Source organism: Excalfactoria chinensis, chromosome 2 (genome assembly GCF_039878825.1).
Source record: "Excalfactoria chinensis isolate bCotChi1 chromosome 2, bCotChi1.hap2, whole genome shotgun sequence".
NCBI classification, from domain to species: domain Eukaryota; kingdom Metazoa; phylum Chordata; class Aves; order Galliformes; family Phasianidae; genus Excalfactoria; species Excalfactoria chinensis.
The window spans coordinates 99702954-99727803 of record NC_092826.1 but is presented as its reverse complement, the minus strand read 5'-3'; the positions used below and the strand labels follow the sequence as shown (position 1 = coordinate 99727803).

Sequence of the window (24850 nt, the reverse complement as noted above, 5' to 3'; positions counted from 1 at the left end):
CAGATTTTAGGGGAAAAACTTTCACTTGGAAGGAGGTGAGGCACTAGAACAGGTTGTTCAGAGAAGCTGTGACTGCCCCATCCCTGGAGGCATTCAAAGCCAGGTTGGTTGGGGCTTTGGGAAGGTTAATCTAGCAGACAGCAACCCTACCTATGGCAGGTGAGTCCAGCTTCAAAGCTATTCTATGATGCTATAAACTTTTTCCTAGAAGTGCCCAGTTCCATGCAAATATTACTTACGTTTACCTGTTCTGCATTTTCATGGAGCCACGCTCTAACTGTGGGCTTTCAAAACGAATGTATTCAGTTTTTCAGTTTTGGGCCTCTCACTACAAGACACACATCAAAGCTCTGGAGCATACCCAAAGGGCAACAAAGCTGGCAAGAGGTTTGGAACATAAGTCTTCAGAGAAGAGGATAAGAAAACTGGAATAGTTTAGTCTGGAGAGAACTTGTTACTCTCAACTACCTGAAAGGATGTCATAGCAGGCGGGTGTGTCAGACTCTTCTCCCAGGTAACCCAGTGATAGGAGATGTATTAGCCTTTAGTTGTGCCAGGGGAGGTTCAGTTTGGGTATTAAGAAAAACTGCTTCTCAGGAAGAGTTGATGAGGCATTGGAATAGGCTGCACAGGGAGGTGGAAGAATCACCATCCCTGAAGGTTTTCAAGAAACATGTAGATGTGTCACTGACAGACATGGATTTAGTGGGCATGGTGGTGAGGGGTTGATGGTTTGACTAAATGATCTTAGAGCTCTCTTCCAGCCTTAATGATTCAAGGAAATTTACATTCCAGTGATGTTTTACGAACATCACATTACTCTGCAGTTCAACGAACAGCTCCAAGACAAAGTGGGAACAGGTGCTTAAATATTTTCCTGTAGGCCAGGGGGACGTGGGAGGCATCACTATAAGCTCATAGCCTTTCATTCAACTACAGCACCATTAAAAAGAAAAGACAATGAGTATCTAAAAAGTCTGAGTTGCTCAAACAAATAGGCAAAACATAACAACCAAGGAACATAGTGAGAACTCGATGACTTTTTTTGTTTGTTTTTTAAAGCATAGACATTGATCCAAATAGGAAAAGCAAGAACTAATTGCAGTATTGTGAAGAATTTCATCAACAGTACTGGTACTGCTAGAAGAGACAGGGATGAGTACCTGCACTACAGTTGATCTAACAAATGAAATCTGAATAACAAATATGTAGAATTCATTCACTTAACACTAGGTTTTATACCTCCTCAAACTATGCTTTGACACTCTTCCAGTTTAATAGTATCCCTGGAGTCAAGGATCACATGTATTTGCTTTCAATCTCTGGTAAATTGAGCCAAGTCACCGCCTTTCAAAATATACCTATGAGTACCATGATAGAGACAGATCGTGTCCATCACTTTTCTTTGCAGTATTACAAATACTGCATGATACTCCCTAGCACATAGTAAACTCAGGCAATATTGTACTAATGTGCTGTTTATTATCAGCTGGAAAAAAAAACAGTTAAAAATAACATAGGCTGTTGCTAGAATATCATAGCAAGCTGGATTCTTCTTTAAATGCTATACATTTCTGCTTCTAATATAAACCACACTAAATGAAGAAAAAATATGGGTTTTGTAACCCCAAATCTTTATATTCAAGCAAAACTTCTCAAAAAAAAAAAAAATCACATTCTAATACATAAAAAATAAGAACAAGTCGTACTGCACCCCTGACAATGTGACAATGCCATGTTTTGTGAAAGTTGATTTCCCATCTTAATTTACAGCTTCTATAAAACAATCTTATTCACAGAAAGTGAAATCAAAGTTAACTGCTTTACCTCAAGTCGGAAACAAAGTAACAGAGGTCACCAGTATGACCAGTGAAGCTGGCAATGCCATTTCAAAGCTGAAACAAATCTATAGTAGTAAGCATGAGACAACTAGGATTATTCCTACAATTTTATGAGCTGTAACTAAGGTTCAAAACATTTTAGGATGAGAACCTGGAAAAGGTTAAATAATGGATGTTTCAACTTCAGGAGGAGGATGGCTGATATCTTGAAATGCGAAGGTCCTGGTTTGAGCTGACACAAAGCTTAAAGCATGTGCACAGGATGGGGTGAGCTGCAAACACCACATCTGGTTGCTCTTCTCAGCTTTAACGTAAATCACAATTCCCATTGTTCTAACTCATCCAACCTTGCAGAGATTAGCATTTCTTCCAAAGCATGTGGTAATTCCGCCTTGCTTTTCCATCCATATCAGGGATATATATCTACATTCATTGTATTTCATTTAAATCAGAACAACTACATAGAGTACCAACCTACCTAAATATAAAATAAGACTGAATTGCTATAAGCATCTCAAATTTTATAGCCAGCCCTCCATTCTAATTAGTATATCAGCTTGTATCCCAGAAGGACTAGTTTTGTGGGATGGGTGTAAAGATTAAGAACAAGAGTCTGTTTTACTACGGAGCTGGTAATGTTTCTGAAGAACTTTCTCATTGGGAAAAAAATAAAATAAAATAAAATAAAATAAAATAAAATAAAATAAAATAAAATAAAATAAAATAAAATAAAATAAAATAAAAAAATGCAACAACAGCACTAGACAGTGTAATCAGCCTTTAATTGTTTCTAGAGCATTCAAATTATCTTTAGAAATTTGACAAAAATAAATGCCCTAAGGAGTTACAAATTGACTGGATTGTAGGTGACTCCTCTTAACCATGTGAGAGGTTAAGAAAAGTCAGAACGATACACCTGTAGTTGTACAGCATGTGCCTCTTCATTCTTGGTACCTTCCTCAAAAGTTTTAGAAAACATACTCCTTTTAACTAATATCCCATTAAAAAAGCTTCAGTCTCCTGGTTTACGGTGTCAGTTTTAAGCAACAGAATCTCTACCCAAAAGAGAACAAAACATCATGCAGGTGACTAAGGAGAGATAAGCCTTGATCTACATAGAAGTAGAAAACGCACTTTATCCAAGCATTCCAGCTTAATAACTCTGCATTATTCTTTAGAGAAAAGTTCAGCAGAAATTCTGAAATGCATTTTGCAAATTCTGTTCTTTGGTATTTGTGTAATACATAATTGCCATATGCAATGAAAAAAGGCATATCCAAGAATCTTGCAATCCAGTTAAAATGGAGAAAGAATCAGTGAATCCTATACCACTTGGACATTTGTTTTTGGTTTTGTTTTGTTTTTTTTTTAATATTCTCATCAAGAAAGATTAGATAGATTCATTTAAACTGGCAATATATGATGCTGATGTCATAAAATATTTTTATCCCAAATCTCTCTTTTTCATTTCATATAAAATGCTTCCAACAATTTAGCTACTGCCAAGTAATTACATTAATAAACTATGATGATTATCCAACTGTTTCTGACAATTCTGAGGTTAGGCATAACCATTTCAACATAGAATTATTGCTCAAAGCAGGCAGAAATTGTTACGTGTATAGCACAAAGAAGAAGTACACAAAATTGCTCACCCAGTGCTTCCGTCCAGACAGAAGAAGCACAGAAGGAAGCGTAGTTCAATTTTAAATGGTCTTATTTAAAAATTCAAATTTTACTGGAAAGGAGAAGGAGGTGGGAAAACAGAGGAATTTGGGAAGGGTACACAAGGATATACAAGGTATGTCAGCATGTGCAACAACATGCATAGCAGTAAGTTTATCTCCATTTCTGAAATATCTAAAACTGTACTAAAAATATTTATCTTTCATTACCCAAAATATGCAGTTCCTTGAAGATCAGCTAGCTGCTTACAAATGCACAAACACCTACAGAAATGCATGAACTGAGATGTAGAATTCGATATCACCATAGGTGAAGTCGTAGGATAATTTTCCAAAAGCAAATGAAACAGCTTCATTCCTCTTCAGTGCTTTCACTCAAAACACTTAAGGAGGTAGCAGTGTGAACTGTAGTTCTCCAAAAAGCAACAGAAATAGAAAAAGAAAGCTCTATTTCTGTTCAAATAATAAGATGTTACTGAGAACTTTTTAAAATACTCGTTTAATTTTAAAGAAAGGAGAGACGTTTTATTCATTAGCACTACGCAGGTTCAAAGAACTTATCATAAGACTCATTACAAGTTCATCTAACCAACAATGACCAGAATATCACCTTTTTATTATTACAGTTTTTAACTACAGGAACTCTAAGGAATAATCACCATCTTCACAGAACTGCACAAGATCTAGATCTAAAATTAATGTTTGATTAGGGAAAATAAGTACCCTTGAATGAGAAATCATTATTCCACCTACAACCTAAGTTGTACTGAAAGTATTCTTCCCGAGATTAGTAAAAGTAAAATGAGGTAATTTATTTTCCAATGAAAAACACATACAAAACAATTGATTTTATTGATTTTCATTATTCTTCTATTGTTTGTCATCATCCTGCACTCTGATAAACTATCAAGTGTAATTATTTTCAGCTACTGAAAACTATATGGACTCCCTTGCTCTGAACTGTTTCTTAGCCAAGAAACACAATGTGGTAAAAGTACCTGTGCTGGTACTCATGCAAAGAGCAAGGTATTAATTTGTCATGCATGCATTCTATCAAGAACTAGGAACACATCCTTGGTTCTTGAAACTAGATAGGCTTCAAACCACAATAGGGTTCAATCAAAAACAAAATCAAAACATAACTCAGTAATCTCCTTTAAAAACCTTCCTATTGAACATTTTACTTACAAAAGCTTGGAAACTGCTGTGCCAATCACACCGTGCTTATTCCATTTTGTGTGTCTGTGCAGTCCTCAGTAGTTATATAGACATTTTCCCAACCCAGATTAAAAACTGCTAATTATTTTGGTTTTATATATGCATAATTTGAATAAGACAGCTAACATTCCCTAATAGAAGACACCCATACAAATCCAAACCAAGTAAACTTTCCCATGTTAACTCCTTTGAAGTAATCCTTCACCTTGTAGAAACCATAGTACAGCCTTTCCTCTGTTACATTTAATTATGCTGAAAAGGCAAAATATTTTTGTCCCTCACTAAGCTTTGCTTCTCTGAAGGAGACCAAAGGTAGCACCCAGTAGGTCAAATAACCTCAATACTTACTTTCAGCTTGCTAGGAAAGTAATTTTACTGCCAAATGCACATAGTTCAAGTATTTTTAGAACAAGTTTATTTCTATTTTCTGTAACTAGTGAAAGGTTTGTTTGGAAATGCTTAAACATGCCAAATATTTCATTCATAAGAGTATTTGTAAAGTTTGATCTGGGTATACTAGTATGAAAGGAGATAAGAAATATACCGACTAGAAAGCATGCTATAGAATTTCTCCTGGACAAAAATTATGGTTAAAAAAAAAAAACCCTTCAAGATATAGCATAGTGAAAGTACCTTATAAGCAAACCCAGAATTAACAACTTTTTATTTAGATCCTTCATGACTGCAAACATGGCTGCTTATTCTTCTGTTAAAAATGTCTGCTTGTTTTCAAAAGGAATGAGCGGAACTTGAACAAATCATTTTCTTGAAGAGTCACACAGCACCCCCCTGTAAATACTGAACAAATTTTACTCATTTGAATCCCAAATTCATTAGACAGGACTCCTGGATCATATTAAAGCTAAGGCTAATAACTTTCCACAACCAATACAGGTAACATAACATTTAGATAATTCACACACTTTTTTCCCCCCGCCATTTTCTACTCTTATCCTTTCCCCATTGGAGGACTTCTTGCATTGCATAACAGCACATTAAAAATATGTAAAAAAACATACATTCTATCTGGTATTACATGGAAGACTAAGACCTAGAATAATTTCAAAGACATGTTGCATTTGCAACAATGAAATGTTGCAATGCGAGCAATGGAGACAGAATGAGCAACAAATGTGTTGCAAATCACTGGAAATAGAAGATAAATGAAAAACTGTATGCCTACAGGTGAAGTTATGATCTAAACAAACCTTGATACTTTGATTTTTTTATATGCATTGTTACAACATACACTTCCATGAATAAAAGTCTTAGTGGTTTAATAAGAGTTATATACTGAAGTTAAGATGATAGAAAAATATATTGATACTTCTATGCAGGACACTGCTGGTAACAATGAACCGGAATCACAGCACAGACAACTGACATAACTGTCAGTACACGGCCCCTACATTAGAAATACAATCAAAGACATAGTACCTTCTATTTTTCAACAGTTTAATTTAGAATACTGAAATTGAGAAGACTTGCTTCATACCCCAGCAATGCTATGGGAAAAAAAAAAACACATGACTTCTTCATTAGGGATTTGAGTTTTCAAAATTATTTTTAACTTGCTTGACGGTGATGAACGTTGTGGGCAACAAGCCCAATGTGACCAGAAGTTGGGCAAACAAGAATATTTAACTTATAGCCAAAGAGTGATGGAACATTATAAATGCCACAGCAGCCCAACTGCTAGCAAACCCTAGCAATGACAGAGCCCTTAGAAGGATCCAGAACTACTGGGACATACGTAGCCTCAGTTTTGCCTTCATAGTTTGTGTAAAGCTCATTCTGATGTCTGGCTTCAAGAGGTAACTTTTCCCAAGAGCACAGTCCACTAAATGCATAACAATATTAACTATCAGTTGCACAGCACGTTACTGAACTGTCATTGATCAGGACAACACTACAACCCTATTTATAGGGCTTCATAATAAAATGAAGTGAATCCACACTCCTTTGGAATTAAGTTGTACTAAGATTACAGATTAAGTGAAAAAAAAAAAAAGCATTACCAGAAAGATATCAATTACATGAAACATCTTTGCTGTGTTGCTTTATGTTTTTACCTGAGTAGATTTATCTTTCATACATGAAGGGTAGTGTACATGCGGATCACGTGGCCACTGTCCTGTGAGGTAAGGTCCTGTAATTGTGTCCAAAGAAGAAGTTCGCCTTATGGTACCAGAAGTTCTGATTTGCTGGGATTTTGGCCTGTCCACTGTGGAAAACCAGAACAAAATTAACAAAAAAAGTCAAGCCACGTTTGACATGAAATGTTAAAAGCTAGCTATGACAGACAGTGGCAAGAACATATCAGAAGCATTTGTCTAAATGCTAAGCCAAGAAGAATGGCATTACATCAGTGCAGATAACATCAGACAAAGGAGGAAAAAAAAAATACAGAAGGTAAAACTTAGTCACAAAAAACACCAAGATGTGTTTGTATTAACAAAGAATAAGGCTACCTGTGTGATACATTTTCATCAAATAAAATAAACAAACATGGTGATAATGCAACTCAGGAAAGTCAGATGTCTTGAACAAGTATAACATAGTATCAGTTCGGACCTTTATTTATTCAAGTCAGCTTGCTTAGCTGTACTAACAATAAAATACAAATCCTGACAAGAAGGATGATTCTCAGAAAACACACACCAGATTTCTTGTTTTCACATATTGCATCCCATATTGTTTACAATATCTCAAACAGGCCTAAGCAAGCTAGAAGCCTGTGTTTGTGTTTTGCCCTAACATTGCCCAGGTCAAGGCAACTAGTATCTTTGCCTTCACTCATCACAGTGCCTACGGTCTTGTATTCCTCTCCCTGTACACTTAGATCATGGAACACTTTTACATTTCATTTGTAAAGCAAAAAGTACAGTGATTCATGAGATTGTTCCTTCCCACGTCAGAATTTTATGGCAAGCTGTCTGGATCATCTTGTTTTGTCCTTTAGGCAAAATTACTTCATATACTCATTTTCTAGACTTTACATAAGCCAGTCTAAGCCATGCATTACAGCTACTGTCTATCTTGCTCGCCCCTACTGAAGGAGGTTTGCAAGTGAAATTACTTGCAACGCAGTCATGTGCCATGCAATGATCTGACCCATCAAAATCCTGCTCAAAACTTGACAGCAACACGTAGTACACTTTTTTGAGGCCAAACAAGGTCAAGGATCTCCAAATGCATTTTCTCCTGTTAAATCACCTGGGTGTCAAAAAGCAGACTCCATCACCAATGCTTTCCATAGCATTAACACAATGATTAGGCTTGCACTAATGCACTAAGTATAAGCCCCAAAACACACAGAAAACACAAAGCATTAAATAAGGTCTTGTCATGGTTTTGCAATTTTGTAATTTTGCTATCAGTATTCCACATCATAACATCATGATAAAGCATGGATAATTTTGATGAATCTGCTGCTCACAGAAGAAGACTGAATGTCCCAGAGAACATCACGGTCAGTCATATGACAAGGACTATATAGAATCTCACTTTGGTGCTGGACTCGCTCTCTTGGATCCTGCCAGCCATGGGGGAGTGTGTGGGAGCGTTCCAGCCGTTTTGCCTAGAGTTACAGTAGGCCTCTCGGTTTCGGGACTCACTCTCTCTTATTTTACTTGATTCGTTAGCCTTAATTCCAATTATATTGTATTATATTGTGTTATTCTGTATTCTGATATAGTATTTAGTAAATAAGTGTGCCTCCTTAGATCGCTGCTGCTGTATTTATTTTCCTTTTCCCTTTCTCCCTTTTTCTTTTGGGATAGACGGCCTGCAGGGGTGTCATGGGTGCAGGTAGATTTTAAGTCAACCTATGACAGGTCTGTGCCTTGTTCTACAGCCTTTCTACAGAAAGGCAACAGCAAGCCTTGCACTGGGAGCTCACAGAAATCCATTACAAAAGGAAAAGAAAGTAGCAGCACCAAAAGCTACCATATTTTTTCTCCATGGCAATCTTGGAAGTGAACTGCAAGACACTTGGTAAAGCCCTAAGGCTAAGCAAATGAAAGACCAAGTCTTTTAAGTACCTACCACTCTTCAGTATTTACTGAATCACAGGAAATATAATCGTGAGGACACAATTTCTCAGCAGCTACCGCTAATGTAATGACAACTCAACTACTGTCTGTCTGCTCCTTCCATCTACACCTTGGGATGGCACAAGCAGATGTATGAACCCATAAGACAGTGATAAACTGGGTTAAACACTAAGAAAATTAAAACCCATGCAAAAAAAAGAAGTCAGAAATACATAGTTTTCACCATTAGAGGAAGAGTTGACAGAACATATGGGGCAGAAACAACCACAGGGGAGCCAGGAGGAACAAACAAGGCTGCAGCAGTGCTGTGTTCTATTAACTGGCTTGAGCACTGAGGAAAGCTTGAGCAATATTGACAAATTTCAAAAATTACTCAAGTTTCAGACCGTACCACATCTGACAGCACACAGCGTACAAACGGATTTCACTAGAGTAGTAGAAAGTCAGAACAACTTTGTTTTCTTCTACAGTGATGTGAGATGCTTCATCACACAACGGAGCTCCACACTACCTCCAGAACAAATAATCTTAGGAACACAGTTCTTAAGTATACTATGCAAGGCATATGCTTATAGGAAGGCAAAATACCTCATGCATTATGTAAAATACGCCACAAGTTTTAATGATATGTATTTAGGGGTTTTTGCTAGACCTTTCTTGCAGTAAATGATTTCACATAAAATGACACAAGGGCTCACTTGAATACTACAGCTGGTAAAATTCCGAGTGATCATACCTCCCAGCAGGAATCAGCTAACACAAGCTGTGTGAAATTATGGTTCTGCATGCTGCATCGACAGCCAAAAGAATTCTAACTACATCACCTAGAATGACTGAAAAAAGGTTTCCACTTCTCTGCCAGCAAAATGTAATTCAGTACAAGTAATACATGACAGTTCTTTTGAAGAGGTCATAGAGTTCAAATAAAACCATCTGCTACTGCTCTAAAATGAAGAGACTGCCTCCCTACCCAACACAGAGGCAGCTAACCTGTACATAGTCTCAAGCCATGATCACAAACTGTTTTGGCTTAAATAACGTGCTCTGCCATGCATGCAATAAAGCAAATTAACTGCAGAAAAGAAGCAAGATTGAAAGCCATTATCGGTGCCATCCCAAAAACTGCTTCAGCTAAGTCCAGAACTCACTTATCAGCATCTTTTCTTCCCATGTCTCTTTCAGTATCTAGCAGACGCAGCTCAAATTTGGCCAAAGCTCTTCCACTCACATCTTGGCATGGATATATCCAGCTCCAAAATACTAAAATTATCTTCACCAACTTCTCAGATGACAGATTCCTCTCAAGTTGAGCGAAAAACATGAATTAAAAATAAAACTCATTCATCCCTAAAACCAGAAGTATTGTCATTCCATTACCAATGTCATCTGAATGCAAAAGTCTTCTACCAAAGGGCTACATAACATGGTCATTCTAATCCCCTAATCTTTTCTTCAGAGCTCATCTGCAACTTCAATGACCAGCCCAGTTATGATACCAAGAAATAACACTAAAGATTTCCAAAGTACAGGGGTTTAGTTACTGATGTTCTGCAGAACCTGCTGGTTTACCTTCAGGGCTACTAATGAAATAAGTTCCAAGCTTGAGTCTCATTGGCAAAATTTTACCTAGGAAATCAATACTAACTTCCACAGAATTTTGTCCAAATACACACAACACACGAGGCCTGCAAGATTCTTGACTCACTTAGAGTGATGTGATGCATTCCTTTCAAAAGCCCCAAAGTTCTATTACTGTGGCTAGGAGATGTTTACTCCAGAAACCATAACATGAAGAAGAAATGAGCCACATCTGGGACATTCCTACTGGAGACAAGTTTACAGCAATTTGCAATACCAGTAATTCAGAAGTGCCTGTGTAAATCCTTTTTAAATAATGAAGTATGCAGGAACACAGCTCGGGAATAGAAACTGTAACCTAGAAACAGAATAGGAATGGTGACCCACACTAACTACTGAGAATGGCAGCCTAACACTCAGGTCATGGTGATGATTGTAGCCGCTATTACTCATGACTACCCAAAACATTTCCACTCAAAATCCCCCTCTTCTGCTACACCTCTTCCAAGCGCAACGCATTTCCACACATTAGTTCTTTCTTTATTTCAAACTGATCTACTGGGTACTATTAGAAGTAGACTTTCAGATAGAAGAGGACCAATGGCCTTCAAAGAAGCTGGTTAGGTTCTTTTCAGCTTGTTTGGTTGTTTAAAGAGTGTATATACTGAAATTGTACTGACTCCTAACTCATATTCAATGGCATTTCTCATTCTGATTATGCAGGTAATGGATAAAACAATATGTATTTATTTTCAGAATTTGTATCTATGGCATTGTGAGGAGAAAAGATTGAATAACAGATTTAGAAGTTCCAAAAAATAAAAAAAATACAGCAACAAAAAACTACCACCATTCTATCTTCCTTCTCAGGAAGGCTTTTCTCCTATAACTGGAGCCAAAAATCTCTTAAGAAGAGGATTAGTGGGAGATTTGGGGTACCCAGAAATTTTACTCTACAGGACAGATCTGTAAGCTCAAAAGACATTTCCTAGTTGCCAGTGACTGACAGACTTGTCCCTGAACAAATCTGCAGACTTGCTGACCTACTGTATTAGCAGCTCAGAGAGGTACAGCACGACAATGAGCGCACTGTTTGCCGCACATGGTTCATTCAAAATAACCAAAAATAGGATTTCATATAGCAACTCAAAAAGCACCCTAGTATGCAGCTGCACACATAAAATACGTTTTTTACATTATTGTAGTATTCCTCCCATAATTTAAAATTAAACAGCTTGGTCACTTTAACAGCTTAAAACAAAGCAAATTAGTTTTTTTTCAAACATTCAAAGCACACCATAGTGTTTTGCTTCTAAGGGAATATGACAAGAGTCATTTCAAGTTATTCTGATCCATTAGAAACAATACCATAATTTCAGCTCTCTATCTGTATTACAGATGCATTGTTGGTTGTTTTTTTTTGATTTGACTGTTCTGAAGTTTCCATTTTTAGAAACTGAGCCTAGATGACTAAAAACGAGTGGAGATGACATTATGAAATCACTGCTCTAAATAGATACAATTAACTCCAATTTCTTCTCATCGCTCATAACACTATATTGACAAAAAAAAAAAAAAGAGGTACAGAACAGCATCATGACCTACCCCAGTCTCCAACAACCAAGCTGAATGCAGTGCATGGGTCTCCAACCCCATACCTGTCATTTAAAGTAGTCATTTAAAGTAATCCAGCAGCTCAAGGGCCAAGCTGACAAAGGAAGCTGTGCACATACAGAGTGCGAGTAAGCATGGCTATGCCAGACAGGAGTGTTACAGAGATTCAGGTCCATGAGCAATGTGCTTTCTACATCATGGATTTTCCAGGAAATGTAGAAATTATGGAGCCCTTCTTCCACATATAACTACTAAGCTGTGAAGTGCTAAGTCATTGTCTTTTATGTATCATGAGGCTTAGGAGAATTCAAACTGAACTGCATGAAACAGCAAGTATATCAATAGAAGAGTTAGCTTATAATGAAGAAGCAAACAAGCATGGCTTGCCCTTTCAAAGGAAGACTGTAGACAAACACCCACAGCAAGGATATTTGGAATCAACGATTTGAGCTATCTTCTACAACCATGACTAAGGAGCCTAGAAAGGCAATACATGTTCTGATCACTCACTGAATCCAACAAGTAGATCAAAGCATCTTCCCATTACAAAGGCTTTATACATGACTCCTCAAGGCCATACAGCTTCTTCTATATATTTGCACAGGAAGGCACAGCGCTCACATGTAGTCTCTACCTCATGTCCCTACTGCACTCAACTACAGATCAAACAAAACATGACTTACATGTATCTTTCCTAAGTCAGATTCTGTTCAGAGCAAAATGCCTACTTAAAAAAAAAATAAATTAATTAAAAAAAAAAAAAAATCAACATTATCCCTATAGATCAAACATAGAAAGAAAGCTCTAATCCGAGTAAGAAGAGTAAGCAAACTATAAGGAAGAAAGTTTTAGCCCTCTAAAGCCAAGTTATTCTTCTCACAAAGATTAAAGCTGGAATGTATAGGACCTGTATAAAATGACTACGCATTTAAGATCACAAGCGCCTGCTTTGTTCAACAGATGTAACCTATGCATTTGCATTCTAATAGGACACTGAAAGGTAAATTAAACCCCTCATTTTTATACGTTCTAGAATTTTTAAGGTTATAATTTCAGATGTAAATACTATGCAAAGACCTAATCCTGGTTTTATTAAATGACGCTATTTCGAACATATTCCTACTTTTAGAAGTGAAAGCAAAATTGAGTGGAGCTCAGTAGCTAAACACCAAGGAAGCATAAACCCAACCATTAGCCACTGGTCACTTCCACAGGTAAAGGGAGAATATTTTCTTCATTTTTAGTACTAAAAAATAAAGTACTGAATGAAATTATGAATATATAGCATTAATTTAGAAACTAAAGACAATACTACGTTTTTTGGATAAACAGGATTGAGGGATTTTATATGTACGTGTGTGTGTGTATATATATATATATGTATGTATACACACACACACTTTATTAATGAAAAGTTTTGGGAAGGTGAGGGTTCTGTACATGTTTAATTCCACTTTCTTTGAAAATGCAGTCAAACAACATCCTGAGTTGAAAAAAAAACAAGCACTTTAAAAAGTCAAAAGGCATGATTCACCACTGTCACAATGAAAATGCACAGAACTTATCACTGTTATCATTCTCACCACCACTGACCACAGGCAGAAAGCACTTTTCCTAGCTCAAGCTATTTATATTAAGCAAGAATAGTACTTTCTTCTGAAAAAATACTGAATATCAAAAAAGGAAAACCAGATTAATGCACGGAGCTCCAAAACATGAGCAGCATCTCAGGCAGTGTCTCAGCAGGTTGCTCACTCCACAAGACTCAACCTGTGCCCAAGTACTTCTTCAGTTGCTTCATGCTGGCAGCCAGAGATCCCACCATCATCCAACTCCACCCTCCAGCATTTTCAACCACCACAGAGGGGAATCAAATGCTACCTCACATACATAAACACATGTTTTAGACTTTCAAATATCATATTGTTTCTGTTATTTTGATTCCCAAGGTTCTTCAACTTCTGCTGCATAACCCGTGTGCTAATTAAATCTCTCAAAATTCATCTACAGTTTCATCACCCTAGCTCTGAAATTTGCCTAAACAGATTAAGATCTACTTCCTGTGCAGAATATAATTTCTCCTACAAAAAATACAGGGTGAGCACAACGCAGTTTAGAAAGCTCATTTTGTGCTTCCATGTTTCTCGCTGCTTTCCACTACGCCTTAGATTTTGCTCTGATGTTGGACATAGAGCAGAACTGGACCAGCACATCTCAATAATTTAGAGCTGGACTTCCTATTTCCCACATTTTAAAAACACAACTACCATATCTGCTCTTCTTGCACCTATACAAACAATATCACCTCCTATTCACATAAACTGCTTTAGGAAGTCACAGGTAAACGTGAAAGCCTCTAAGCAGGCTTTTCCAGAATGTTCCAAAAGAAATCACTTGATTATAGATTTTCATCAAGTCAACCTGCATCAAAACTGAGGTAATTTCTAATTCCAAATAACCCTTCCCTCTTAGCTCCAATAAGCCAACTATGGATCACCATTCCTCTTTTTTTCTTGCTACAGAATAGTTTCAACTAGTTTCCAGTGTTGGTCCTTAAGTCTGCATAGACTAACTCTGTTTGGGTTTTAACTATCATTTAAGATTTTGATCAGCAATGTGATGTGCTATCTTGAGTTCCTTGCACTGTTTCTTTCAGATTCTCCACAAACTCCTATCAGAATTTTTGAGATGAATGTCCATACAATGAGATCAGCTCCTCCAGTTTTACTGATGTTCTGAAGATTCCAATATGCTTAATATTTTTTATTAAATCAAACTCTGTCCATGTTCAGAGCAACCATGCTCAGTGAAATTTATCAAACTATTTCCTTTGGAAGCCTGAAGCTTCATTCCAGCCTTACACATCATTTACCTTTTTAGGATTTTGTTTTGCTGTACATGCATGTAAATTTGAACAACTAATGAAGGTCTAGCTGCGAAAAACATCTAACATCTACATTACATACCACACCAGCGTATCCGTTGCTTCTGTTCACCCATGTTCTGAGTTGTCAGACTCCATAATTACTATCTTAGAGGCTTTTGCTTTAATCATTTTTGCTAGAGATCTCTCCACTTCCTCCAACTCTACATAGAATATAACGTGCACAACTAAACAAAAACCACAAGACCCCACCGAATAATTGTAATAGGCTAACACCTTCCCTAGAAGTAATTGCAGTAGATGCATACAACCATGTTAAAATCAGTATTACAAACAATGCAAGGACTGCATACTTCAACACACAACTTTGTTTGAAAATACAGATTTTTCTGTTTCTATAGTAATGTCCAAATCCACTTCTTCCATGACCTGGCAGCTTCCCAGCTTCTGTGTAAACCAACGTTTTATTCTGCATTCTTAAGCAGTTAGCTGATATTTTTAGTCTCTGTTCAAAGTCTGCTACAGGACACTTAGCTTAAGTCTAGATTTCATTTTTCGTGAACAAGCCAAGCTCCCCACTGCTTGAAAAACAAAGTTATGATATCCTATATAACAGAAAGACTTCAGATGATATATGACATGCTGGATACAAAGATATACACTCAACACTGCAAAATCCAAAAGGCTACATAACATACTTCTCAGCACTTCAGTCTCCGAAAAAAGCCATCAGCTGAGCTCTGCCATGATGCCTGGAAGCAGTGAGGCTGAAACTACAGCACATACCTGCAGCTTTCGCAGAGCCACTCAGTGGCACTTCTTGTCTTGGTGTCTGAATTCTAGCAACAAAGTACAAAATGTTAAGGCAATATCCAGCAACATTTCTGAACCAGTATGGGTTATAAAATGGAAAGCAATAGTATCACTGCCCCTGGAGCCTGTATGTTCACAGACTCAGGCATTTTTATCTGCACTTACGCTACTCACAAACAGCCAATGGTATACATGTCATATTTGGAAGAAGCGAGGTTTGCAATTATGGGCAAGTTTCTGCAGATCAGCACTGAATTAACTGAGTTGACTAGCGACCACCTGCTGAGCCAAAACCACCAAGCAAGAGCACAGTGTACTCTTGTTATCCCAAGCCTCACAGGAGGAATAAAGTCCAAACTGTACTTTCTCATATCAAGTGCCATTATCATATTACCAGGAAGACTCTGTTTATCTGCACAAGAGCTACGCAACCACACACAACCTGATATACTAAAAATACCCTGTTGGTGTTACCCTGAAAATGCCTTGGTTCACGGACTAAGGTAAAAATAATTTAATCATAACCCAACCAAGTGATTACTGTGACCAAAAACAATAATAAAATAATAATAATAATAATAAAAGTTTTATACTTAAAATGTGAAATGGTTAAATGATTTTCAAGTTCATAGTATGAATGCCAGCAACTTTACAGTGATCAGTCAAGCAAGGAGTATTACTACACTCAGCAATATGCCTACAACTAGCCTCCTTGCTGAACACCTGGTGTGAGAATGTGGGAAAGAAGGATGAAGCTACCCTTGTTTAAACAGGTGACTTACATAGTTCAAGGAATGGGATGCCTGAAGCGCAGTCTAAACTGGAACCATAGCGGAAGACAGGAAGACAGTGAGAAGAGGATAATCCTATGGTAGGCTTTAGATAAGTAGAAAACCATGACAGAACTGCTAGCGTAATGTTCTTAGTCACCACTTTACTGAGCAAAATATAAAACATTCTTCCTAAAGGAGAAATAAGATGTGTAGTTTGGGTAAAACTAGTTTCAGGCTGTACAAAACAAACTGCGCATAAAAAGCAGCGCTGCAATTTATCTATTTATATTTGATTCAGAGAATAAAATCCACTTCAAATAGTTAGTCCTCAATTTAACAGTAACAGTAGTGAAAGCTAAACCCATTTAAACAATTCTGTCACTGTTTATTTTTAGGGCACATGCAACACTAAATAAGATCTAACCAACACAATATTTAGATAAAATCTGCCATTAAAGTTTCAAAACTCAAACTTGTAACCTTTTATGACCTACTAGGAAGCATTCATTGCCTCCAAAGCTACAGTATCTAATACAGAAGCCACTTCAGAGATCTACTAAACTTTTAACCATAACCATCCATCAAACCAAGACTAATAGGTTAATCCCTATTTACAAATTATTGGTGTGGAGAACAGCTTGTGCTGGAGTAAAAACACCCACGTCTAGTTTGTTTGTTTGTTTCCAGCCCAGTAAAGTTAATCTGCTTTTAAGAGGGACAATCAGTATTTTGGTAAGACTCAGTCATGGCTAATAAGAAGCGGTGTGGATACCAATTGAGTAGGGAAGGTGAAGGTGGCACACTGAGGATCCAATTTGAGAACAGGTTTCAAGATTGCCAAAAAAAAAAAAAAAGATCAACGCTTTCATATATTTCCAACTCCATTTTCACTGGACAAATACATTATCTGTGAATTTTCAAACTGGATGTATAGATTTGCAGTAAGACATTTAACTAAAAGAAAAAAAATGATTTCTTTGTTAGACTTTTATAAGACCTATATTAACAGAGAAAAAACACTCCCCACTTCATAATCACATCTTATTAATGTCATTACTAGATGTGAACAACTACTTTCAAGTATGAAGCACGGGAAGAGTACTGTTAGATCAAGAATCCCTGGTAATCACCTTGAGAACTCACTAAGAAACGCAACCACTTCCACCAAACCAGACTGTTGCATAAGCTTCACAAAAATACCAAATATCCCACTGGTTCTATGGGTCTCTTATCTTTTTATTTAATGTCGTAAAGATATTTTTAAAAGTATTCTTACTTATATACATTAGCTATGTATTTTATATACAAACCAGGACAACAACTCCTCACTCAGTCCAGCCAAAAGATTGGACTCCCACGACATAAGAGAAGAGTTCTGATCTCAAAATCGTACTTGTATAGCTGGGAGAGAAGGAACAGACTTCCAAGAGAGCACGTATTTCAGTTTCAACCATGAGTAATTCATGGATGGGATCCCAGCTTCAGAGAAGAATTGGAGACTGACTTGCTTATTCAGAAGGATTAACATTACATACTATCATGATACTTCATGTGATACCTCCCAGTACCTGTCAGCCATTTTCAAGCTTCAAAAATTAATTCCTTGATTCAAAAATAACACAATTGGTAAAATAAACCAAGCAAATGGAGAACTTCATATCAGTACACATCAGTAAGGAAAAAATAAAGCACAATTGAAGAACAGACTAATTTTTAGGGAGAAGCATATGCATATAAATTATTAAGTACATTCACGTTCCTTCACTGTAATCCCTTGTGAAAATGCTGAGAAAAAGAAGCAAAGAATAATCTTTGGTTCATGAGTTGCTGTGGATGTAGCCCTCCCAGTGATGAGATACAAACATCATTTTACTTGCCTAAAATTGCCTTGGGTCACTGCTAAGGCACTACAGGATTACACCAGAGACTGTGTTGAAAGAAAGTAAACTTGAAGCATTTAAATATGAACATTAAAACAAAAACTATCATCATTGACACAATTAACTATCTCAAGTCTAGAGGCCAAATTTCCAGTTACATATCTTCACAACAGGGCCTGTTTTTCACCAATGAAAGATTACTCAACACATTAAACTCCAGTACATTAACTTTTGTTGAATGTATGCTAAGTCCAGGGAAAACCAGCTACGGTGTCAAGAGCTGGCAATGCTTTTCTCTACATAGGATGTGGCCAACTGACTTAAACAGGATCTTTCATTTTTCACTATGAAGAAAAACTATAACCTTCTTCAGATGAAAATGATTACTCAATTGATAGAATACCACAAAAAAATGTAATAACTGACTGAAGCATCAAGAAGCATATATTTAATTTCCAATAAGTTTCACATCGTTACCACTATTTCTTTCAAGATCGAGTTGAACAAAGATTTCAATTACTGCATCAGTTAGTTTTCTCTCCCATGATTATACCTAGAGTAGCTGTATAAAACGCACTTCAGAGTAACTACCTCTTCATTATCAATTTTAGCAGTACAGCAAAGCTCAACAACTCAACTGCAAGCCCATACTTGGCAAACACCAGTGATATTTTCATGGCTCTACCATAGATTTTTTTTGATCCACACTACCCAAACTTTAAGACAGTCTCCATTTACCCCACTACCTTACTGAGGAAGAAAAGGACAAAAAAAAATGGGAACAGTGATTTTCAGAAACCAAATTGTCCTACTAGCCACAGGTTTACTATGCAATGGTAATTTCAGTTATGGGCACTAATATTTGCTTAATCCCAAAGGATAAGAATTAAGAGTCATATATACACAGGTGTGTGTATATATATTTGTGTGTGTGTGTCTCTTAAATGTTCATTTGTCTGGAGGGAGAGAAGCTTTCTTAATAACTAATGCCTTGCCTACAGTAGCATGGAAGTTCAATGAAGAAAAAGCTGCTCCATTGTCTCTTTCCTATAGTTAACTTAACCTGAAACACAAATTGCTACTCTGTCTGACGCTTAAGGACATCTAATAACTATAGTTATTTGAAGTGGTGATATTAGAACACTAAAAATAATAATAATAATAATAATAAAAAAGACTTCAACTTCAAAACAACTGGTTTGAATTTAACCGGTGTCTTCTATATCACCATCTAATATTCCAGTAAAAACTATTCTGGGAAGAGAGAGGGCCAAATCTGGAGCAAAACTGATTTGGCCATTCCATTATAGGAACAATGCTATTATTCAGGCATCAGGAAATAGGAAGCGTCACAAAAATTACTTCCTTACCTACATTTGTTAGAAATAAAAGAAAGATCATCTTGATCTCTGGTATAAATGCTTACGATGCCAAAATATTGGATGGCTTTAATCCAGGATATCAAAATAGTTCTGCCGTTTGAAGTCTGAATTGTTTTTATTTTTAAACACTGATATCCCTCACAAGTCTACAGATCAGCAATATTGCCTGCCCTTCTCCTCACTCCAACAGTCTTACCTACAAGCATAACAACAGATGCACGTATTTATTACTCAAACCTGTGTTATGCAGTTGCTCTGCATGTATTTTAGTTTTCTGAGTAATGTTGGCAACTGTTCAGGAGCTATTTTTGGTAAGTAAAAGATATTAGGAACCCATAACAGCCAAACTAATTAAAATATTTTTCACACATCCTTAAAGCTAACCTCTGCTTTAAGAATCTTCTAGGGAAAAAGAGTTAGATATAAGCTGAGTACATTAAAGTATTCTGTGTCAGTATTTTTCTCATGTATCACCATAGTTACCACTAAATAAAACAAAGCATTTGATGAAAACAATACTGAGATCAAACCATACAGAAATCGCTTATACATTCCTTGTGCGCAAAACATCACATGCCATGTAAAAGACAAACTACACAGGAAATGCACTCCCTTAGATTAACACAGACTGCTTTACATAACATCAGAATCTACAGGTTTTATCCAGGTAACACAAGACAGAATACAACTTGCAACTAGGAATACGTGTTTACAAGTAATACATTTTGTTTGATCATCTCAAAAGGGGTGGGATGTTTGTTTTTTTGCCTTGCTATTATTGAATTATCCTTTGTCATAAAACACTGCCTCACATTCTGTTGCTGTTACATTTATGCCATCAGATAAGTACATAGATTCCTTCTAAGAAAACCATATGTTGTCACACTCAACCACTTTTTAAGTTGCCAGCTCTAAAATATGAATGTAGGCTGTGTGTGTCTATAAGTAAGGAATAACAAGGTGTTGTGTTTTTCTTAAAGGGAAGGAAAAGACTCACACATTGCAGGTTTATCCTACAGTACTGTACGTTTTTTTGCCCCCTTCTTCCTGTTTCTTTAGCATCTTGAAATTAGCATACAGCATTCATAACTTCTCATCCATTCATGAGCAACACTAACCAAATAATGGCAGTGACAGCTTCCAAAGAACTACAGAATCCTGAAATTTGCTTAAAGGAAGCACCAAATAAACACAGTATTTTGCTACAGAACAAATACATCTGCGGCATCTTAAGAAGGAAGAAAAGGGAGCACGATGATAGGAGCAGAGGGCAGTGTGCTGCTTTCATTCATGTAGTAGTAGTGATGTCAGTGTCTGCAATGGAAGTTGCACTGACCTGTAGAGGCTCAAAGCTGGAGTGTTTTCATAGATCATTTGCAAAAAATAAAGAAAAAAGAACCTCTGACAAATTACCAAAATATTTACAACAAAATAGGACACAACCAGTTCAAGAAAGGCTGGAATGAGACAGGGAAGGAGCAGGTGTCTTAAGAACAGCAAAACATCTATCCATCAGAACCACGAGCGGCTTCCAGCACAAGCACGTTTGTGGAACGGTCTAAATCAGACTGCAGAGCCAAAGACAAACAGATCTCTCACAGTGATGAGAAAAACAACAGGATTATACCTACAGCCTCAGCTTACACTGTACAGCAGTGGGAAATGTTCTTTAACAAAAGAACCTTAATCAAGTCGCTTCCCCAAGACTTGAACACTGATAAGAACTATAGAATTGCTGGAATAGCACATTGTTTAATAAGCTGCAGCAAGATGGTCTGTGTTTGAAAACAGGCATTTTTTCCAAGCCCTCCATTATTACTGCAGCAATCCTTCAGTTCACCAATCAATTTCCCATATAGTACTACCACTGTACACATTACAAACATCATTTTCAGAATCGAGACATCATGCATTATGATGAAAATAAGCAGAGGAACAAAGACAAAAATCCTGGCCCACAGCATGCAATAATATTCCAAATTGTGTAAAACAGCTCTAGATCTGGTGGGGGGGGGGGGAAGGGAGCATTCTTTAATTTGCAGGACTGAAGAAACATTGTACCTCGCTGCCCCAAGCCACTAGAAAATGGTGCTTGTATTTCTGTAAAAATAAAGCTGATGACGTGTGCAACCGCGGTCATTATTAGGGCGATCACGTTGTTTTCATTCATTCATTCAGGATTTGCTGGAGGATGTCAGCTTCTGCAGCAGCAGCTGGCTAGACCTGGAGGTGGGGGGGGGGGGCAAATTCCTCACAGTGCATACAGAATGCAGGGTGGATTTCTTGATGGGCCATCTACGATTTCCTACGCCACACTCTCACTGCATCAGGTTGTGTGTTGTGTTAGCGTGGCTCACCGAGAGGCAAGCTCCAACAAGTTTAATGACGGAAAAGTCATCCAGCAGTAATTTATAGCCCAATTTATTAAGGGCAAAATAGCCCACAGACGAAGGCTAAAACCACTTTCTAAAATTAAAATTTCCCCTCAAACAACAACAACAACAAAAATCTGTGCGTAATAATGAAACACTTCACAGCTTTGCAGCATTTTTCCTTTCTTGCAGGTAACCGTCCACATTCCTCCCTCCTCAACACACACTAAGTGCAGACCTTCACACACTGCGCCACTACAATGTTTTGCACCAGGCTCTCGTAATTATTTACAGCATGCATCATCAGCTTCAGCGTTAGCAGTATCCATGTGCACTGCATTTTTTGTTTCCTGTTAGCATTTTCTAAGCATCAAAGCGGGGGGGGAGGGAAATCTACACTTAGAGCTCAAAGCAGTAGGGAAAAAAAATGATCTTGAAATTCTTAATTAGAGCTTGAATGAAGCAAAAGCACTGAAGCGCAGCTCCATATCGAAGCACGCAAAAACTTCTCGGGAAGATCAGACATTCATGAAGAAGTAACAAAGTATTTCTGTTCCAACGTTAACACTGGAAATTCCGGCCATCTGCCTAAGCACAGACACTACATTGCAGATTAACTCCGCACATAGGTGGCAGTGACATCTTGCTCCTCTGCAAAACGCTGCCCGTGCCTTAGGACCATCCCCGGTCACGTTGATCTGCCTCAGTTACAACTACTACGGATTGTAGGGATTTACTACACATTTAAGGCTGAAAGGGGGGGAGGGCTGGCAAGAAGATAACAGATCCCACTGCTACAAAACACGTCGGCAACCACTACAGACCGCAGTTCGTCACAGAAACGGCACGCAGGGAGGCTGGAGGAAGGGAGAGCAAAAGCGGGGGGTGCTGAGCCACACGGAGCGCACCCAGGAAGAGGCGATGCGTGATACCCGATAGCACAGCGGGGCTGCTCGAGTGCAGCCTTATTCAGCTGCCGGGGGGAGAGGTAAGATGGCCACTGCCACTTTAACGCGCTCAGCACATCAGCAGACAACCTGACACAGGTTAAGTCGCACTTACTAGCAGCTAATTCAACATTTTGAACTTTTACAGGCCCACTTTGGCTACAGGGCTGGAGCTCTCACAGCCTCCAAGATACGGTATTAAGTATCACGAGGAGACAGACAGACGGTACTGTTTGCTTTTAAGCGCTTCAATATGGGAATTTCCTTTTTACCGTGGAGCCTGTGTTTGAAAACATTACATAATTTTAACCCTTAGAACGCTAAATAAAATTAACACTTGGGAAACCGAGCGGTGCAGAAGGGCGCAGCGCTCCAGGTTTGGTTCCAACACACATTCGAAAACTCGTCTGGGACAGCTCGGACCCACCAGCAGCAGCAAGCAACGCTACACCTGCAGCAGGCGGTTAGCTCCGGCAGCCCCCAACCAACCCCCATCCCCACTCTAGGGGGCGGCTCCGAGGGGACACGGAGCGCCTCCCGCCCCCTCCCAGCGGGATGAGGTGCGTTCTCGCCCTCCAGCCCGGTCACGGCACCTGCCCTCTCTGCGGGGTGCGGACATTAAGGACCGTGAGGGTGAGCCGAAGGTACTCCCCCCACCCCGGGGCAAGAAGCGGGCTTTGTCCTTCTCGGTGCATTACCTCTGTACACCGGGGAGCTGGGGCTGCGTCTCTCAGGTGAGCTGCTCCTCCTGCTGCCGCCGCTGTCCGGCGAGCGCCGCTGCCGACCCTTCACCCTGCCCGCCTCGGCCGCGCCGCCTCCCGCCGACAACGGCGGCGTGGCGCTGGGGGGCGGAGGGCTGCCGCCTCGCCCCCCTCCCGGCCCGGTGTTGCTGCCCACCGAGGCGGAGGGGGAGCGGGTCGGGCTGTGCTGGTTGCCCCGCAGGAGCTGGTAGGGGACGGTGGCTCGGATGGGCTGCAGTAGGCGGCTGCTCCCCGCCGCGCCGCCCCCGTTGCTGGGGCCCCCGGCCGCGCCGCCACCGGCGGTGGGGGACCCGGCGGCGCCGCGCCTCATCCTCTGCGGCGGGGGCTGGTGGTGGGACGGGGGGGTCTGCGAGGAACTGGACGACGAGGACATGGCGGGGGGCGCGGCCCCGAGCGGCTCACGCTCTCCGGCGGGGGAAGGAGCCGAGCGCTGCCCCCGGCGCCCCGCATGCACCGGCCGCGGGGGGAGGAAGGGAGAGGGAGGAGGGCGGGACAGGAGCGGCGCTTCCCGGCCCGGGGGAGTCTCCGCGCCGCCGCCGCCCGGCTGCCCCCCTGAGCTTCTTATCGGCGGCTGCTCCCACGCCAGGCTCCGGCCATCGCTGCCCGCCCCAGCGTCGTGGGCACCGGGGGCGCTGCCGAGTCCCGCGGCCGCTCACATCGTAAGGCGCTGCCGGCTCACAGCGGAGGGCGGCGGGGCGCGACGAGACGCGGCGGGACGGGACGGGAGAGAGAGGCGTTCGCAGCCAGCTCCAGCTTCCGTCCTGCACCAGCGACCGAGAGCCGCCTCCGACACCATCCGCCGCCCGCGCCGCCCCACCGCCGAATGGCAGCGCGCAGCCCCGACGCCCGGCCGCGACGGGTAGGGGCGGGTGGCACGCACGCCCCCTGGGCAGCGCCGCCGCGCCAGCACTGGCTCTATTGCTCAGAGCTGCCGTCACTCTACGCTCTCAGCCAATCGAACGGCGGCGATGCGCGGCGGGGGGCGGGGCGTTCCGGGGCTGGGGGCGGGATGCGGGAAATGGGATGTGGCAGCGCCGAGAGAGGCGG

At 39.8% G+C, this 24850-nt stretch overlaps 1 protein-coding gene across 2 annotated transcripts in view; it reads right to left on the bottom strand.

Moving 5' to 3' along the window:
- Positions 1 to 24444, bottom strand: part of GLCCI1 (glucocorticoid induced 1) — a 51406-nt gene extending 26962 nt beyond the window's left edge. The window contains exons 1-2 of one of the 2 annotated variants that reach the window (XM_072327237.1): positions 23741 to 24444; positions 6817 to 6968 (exon numbers count right to left, since the gene is read on the bottom strand). In XM_072327237.1, coding sequence (XP_072183338.1) covers positions 6817 to 6968; positions 23741 to 24176 — 588 coding nt within the window. In that variant the 5' untranslated portion in view covers positions 24177 to 24444. The remainder of the gene's footprint in view (positions 1 to 6816; positions 6969 to 23740) is intronic. The other variant, XM_072327235.1, reaches the window with a different exon arrangement.
- Between the last annotated feature and the right edge of the window lie 406 nt (positions 24445 to 24850).